Here is a 3,388-nt window from a genome sequence, read left to right on the forward strand (position 1 = left end):
CAAATAAGATTATTAATAGTATAATAGATAATGTCCGAACGTACTAAAATATGTGGATGGTTTTTTGTTTTGTTTTTGTTAGTTATTTTATGAAACTAGAAATAATGAAAGTAGGTTTCTTGCACTTAGGAGCCTTGGCTGGTACCGAGTTCAACGCCAAACTTTTCGCAAAGAACACAAACAATAAATATAGTTGATATATGGCTCATTTTCTCTATCGAAAAATGGTTGCTACTATCTTCATTACAAGGTCCATTGCATATGTTTCCTCAGCCTTTGTATTTTTTTGTTCCGTTGTATATAGATATTGTCAATCATATGACTACACAACAAGAGGGGGTGTGATTCACTAGGGGGCGTGATTCACTATCTAGTCATTACATGATCCATTGCATATCTTTCCTCAGCCTTTGTATTTGTTGTTCCCTTGAATATATATCCTCAGTCATGACTACAAAACAAGAGGGGACGTGACTCACTAGTCGTTCCAAGGAATCGAACCACCATTAAATGCAACCATCGTTATGATATTTTTCAGAAGTTGCCGCCATAAATATTCATAATCCTGAACATTCTGCAAAGTAGAGCTAGGAAACAAGAGAATCTTTGAAGCGGTGCACAACTCACCACCCACCTCACAATACAGCCTCTAATATGGATAAGTTGGTGCACTAGTACACCAGAGGATAGATCAAGAACCAATATATAGAAGCTGCAGTGACGTCAGTTTAAACAAGACATCATATCATTAATAATATTATAGTAGCCAAATACACTTGTTGTCATGCGCCAGCATAGAACTTATTTTTACAATGACACAAATGACGAAACAGACAAATACACATACATATTCATTTTCCAGCAATACATGTGGCAGTCATCGTACACGTGACTGGCAGCATATATATATGAGCTGTGACCGGGAAACCAATTCTCAACATACGTACGCTCCAAGCAATAAGCGCATGCCAAGAACGTACGTATAAGAGGTTTATTTAGTATAAAACATTATTAGTCACGATGACAAATTTACTCAAATGTTGACTGTGGACTTGTGGACGCAGACCTCATAGCATGGCTGAAGCAGCTGCAATCGGGAGTCTCCTTACTGAGGGGCTGCGGCACTGTGGTGCTTAGCATTGCAGTTGCAGTCGTTTTTCAGCACGCATTCGACAAAGCACTTTTGGATTTCGCCACCATCGCCGCCTTCTAAGATGCACTTTCCTGCACAAGCACAGTTCTTGGAGCAGATGCAGTCAGTGACAAGACCAACTTTTTCGGTCTTGTCGATGCAAGTTTCTGCAGGCGCTGGTTCTGCATTAGCTGCAGCGATGAACAGGATGGCCAGCATCATGCCGGCGGCAACCATCTTCTTCTGAGCACCAGAAGCCATTGATGCTAGCTAGCTCTGGAAAGGAGACTATTGGTGTGTGTATTGGCTTGTGAAGCTGTGGGCTGTTGACGCATGTTGCTCCAGGCCTTTGGTATTTATAGGGAGCCAATGAATGCATGCATGCCCCGCCTTTTCTCTAATCTAGTTAGCCTCCCGTTGCACAAAAGGAGGGGAAAATGCGAGTGCCTTCGTTCATTCCCGGCCACGCACATGCACGTACCGATGTGGATGTGCATGAGCTTGAGCCATGAGTAGGTGTTCACATGCAATTAGTGGATACTTTTTTTTATCTTCCCAATTTGGACGTTACCTTACTCTGCCTATTCAAATGGTATTTAATTAATCAACTAATTAGATGTTCACTTCTTATCCAGTGTCCAGGCCACCACGTCCTGCTAATACACTTAATGGATTATATATACACACGTTTTTCCACACCATTTCTGTTATACTCCCTCCTGTCCTTTTTAATTTGCATATAAGTTTTGTGTGAAGTTAAAGTATCTCTATTTGGACCAACCTTATAGAAAAAAATACCAACATTGACAATATCAAATCAATATTGTTATATTCATTATAAAATATAGTTTCACGGTGTATATATTTGATATTGTAGATGTTAATATTTTTTAACATAAATTGGGTCAAACTTTGTAGAGTTTGACTTGACAGAAATCTAATACGCGGAGTACATTATACTTTGACTTGTGAACATGAACAGTACAGTAAGATGTTTTGTGCAGAAACAGAAATATTTTGAATGGGTTAACCTATCTCTCTTTTATGCCCAAAGTTAGTCAGGCGATGACTCTTGTGCACGATAAACTAGATTCATGGTAACTTTTTTTGTTGTTTGAATAATAAAAGAATGGAAAACTGAAGGTCGGAGATAAGTTATCCACTATTTTTACTGGACCTTAGCTGTGAATCAACAGAATTGTAGTGTCTGGTATTATGTGTAAATCATGTAAACAAGAACGTAAAACAATTAGAATTTGAAGCTGTAATTAATTGGCATCCTCATGCTTTATATATGTGGAGCTGACCCCGCGCTTCCCACCCCTACGTCGCCCTCCTTGGGCGACTCGGGGGAAACCCTAGCCGCTGCCCAGTGGCCAGCCTCCACCGCCTCTCCAACATCGCCTCCGCTAGAGGGTTGGCCGGTGAAGCCGCGCCGGACCCCAGGATGGTAGTGACAGGGCCGACCCAAGTATAGTTATTTCCTTCAAATAGTTAAATTCCATTCCCTTGAATTTTCTTAATACAAGGACAGTTTTCGTCAGGCAAGCAAATGATTTTAAACAAGATTGATGATTTACTACACTTTTTTTGTCCTTTGGGCAGGGTGCTAAAAGAGACTAAATAGTACGTGATTCACGCTTCTTGGTGTCTTCTTGCACCAGCAATGCATGTCGTCGTGTACTTATATGCCCATGCATGAAATATAGAACGCATGAGATAGCTTGACATGATGTGACACATAGATGGACCATGTACGAAAAGAAATATGGAAATCATATAATGGACTCCTATCCACGTATATAATGCTTGCACTATTACAGACCACACTTTGCTTATCCGGAAGATGTAACAGAGAAAATCTGCCGGAAAACCTTGCAGTCCATGGTTAGCCAGTTAACTACTGACCAAGTCTGCAAGCCTTGTTTCACTACCCAGGAGACCGTGTGCGTCCTGATATTTATAGGCCTTGCACCTGAGATTTAATATGTTATTGCCTTGGAATAACTGGAGAGTCCTAGTAAATAATCAAAATGAACTTTAACAAGCTTGTGAATGATGTTTCAGCTTCTCATTGCGGACACTATATTTTTCAGTTCATTCTTGCGGTTTTATTCACTTAGTTAGTTGTTGAGTTCTCATCTAATGTCAACACTACTAGATGAGAACTTTGAGCTATGACGAGAACTAAAACACGGGCACTCGGACATGTTGTATGCCGAGAGCCAAAATCGGCACAACATGGAGCAAGGCAAA

At 40.4% G+C, this 3,388-nt stretch overlaps 1 protein-coding gene across 1 annotated transcript; it reads right to left on the minus strand.

The window, feature by feature from the left end:
- Positions 1-727: 727 nt before the first annotated feature.
- Positions 728-1,445, minus strand: LOC123184333 (uncharacterized). Its single transcript, XM_044596478.1, has one exon. The coding sequence runs from the start codon at positions 1,391-1,393 to the stop codon at positions 1,106-1,108; it is 288 nt and encodes a 95-aa protein (XP_044452413.1). The 5' UTR covers positions 1,394-1,445; the 3' UTR covers positions 728-1,105.
- Positions 1,446-3,388: the final 1,943 nt, after the last annotated feature.

The sequence above is a fragment of the Triticum aestivum genome, chromosome 2A, assembly GCF_018294505.1.
Source record: "Triticum aestivum cultivar Chinese Spring chromosome 2A, IWGSC CS RefSeq v2.1, whole genome shotgun sequence".
In the NCBI taxonomy this organism is placed as follows: domain Eukaryota; kingdom Viridiplantae; phylum Streptophyta; class Magnoliopsida; order Poales; family Poaceae; genus Triticum; species Triticum aestivum.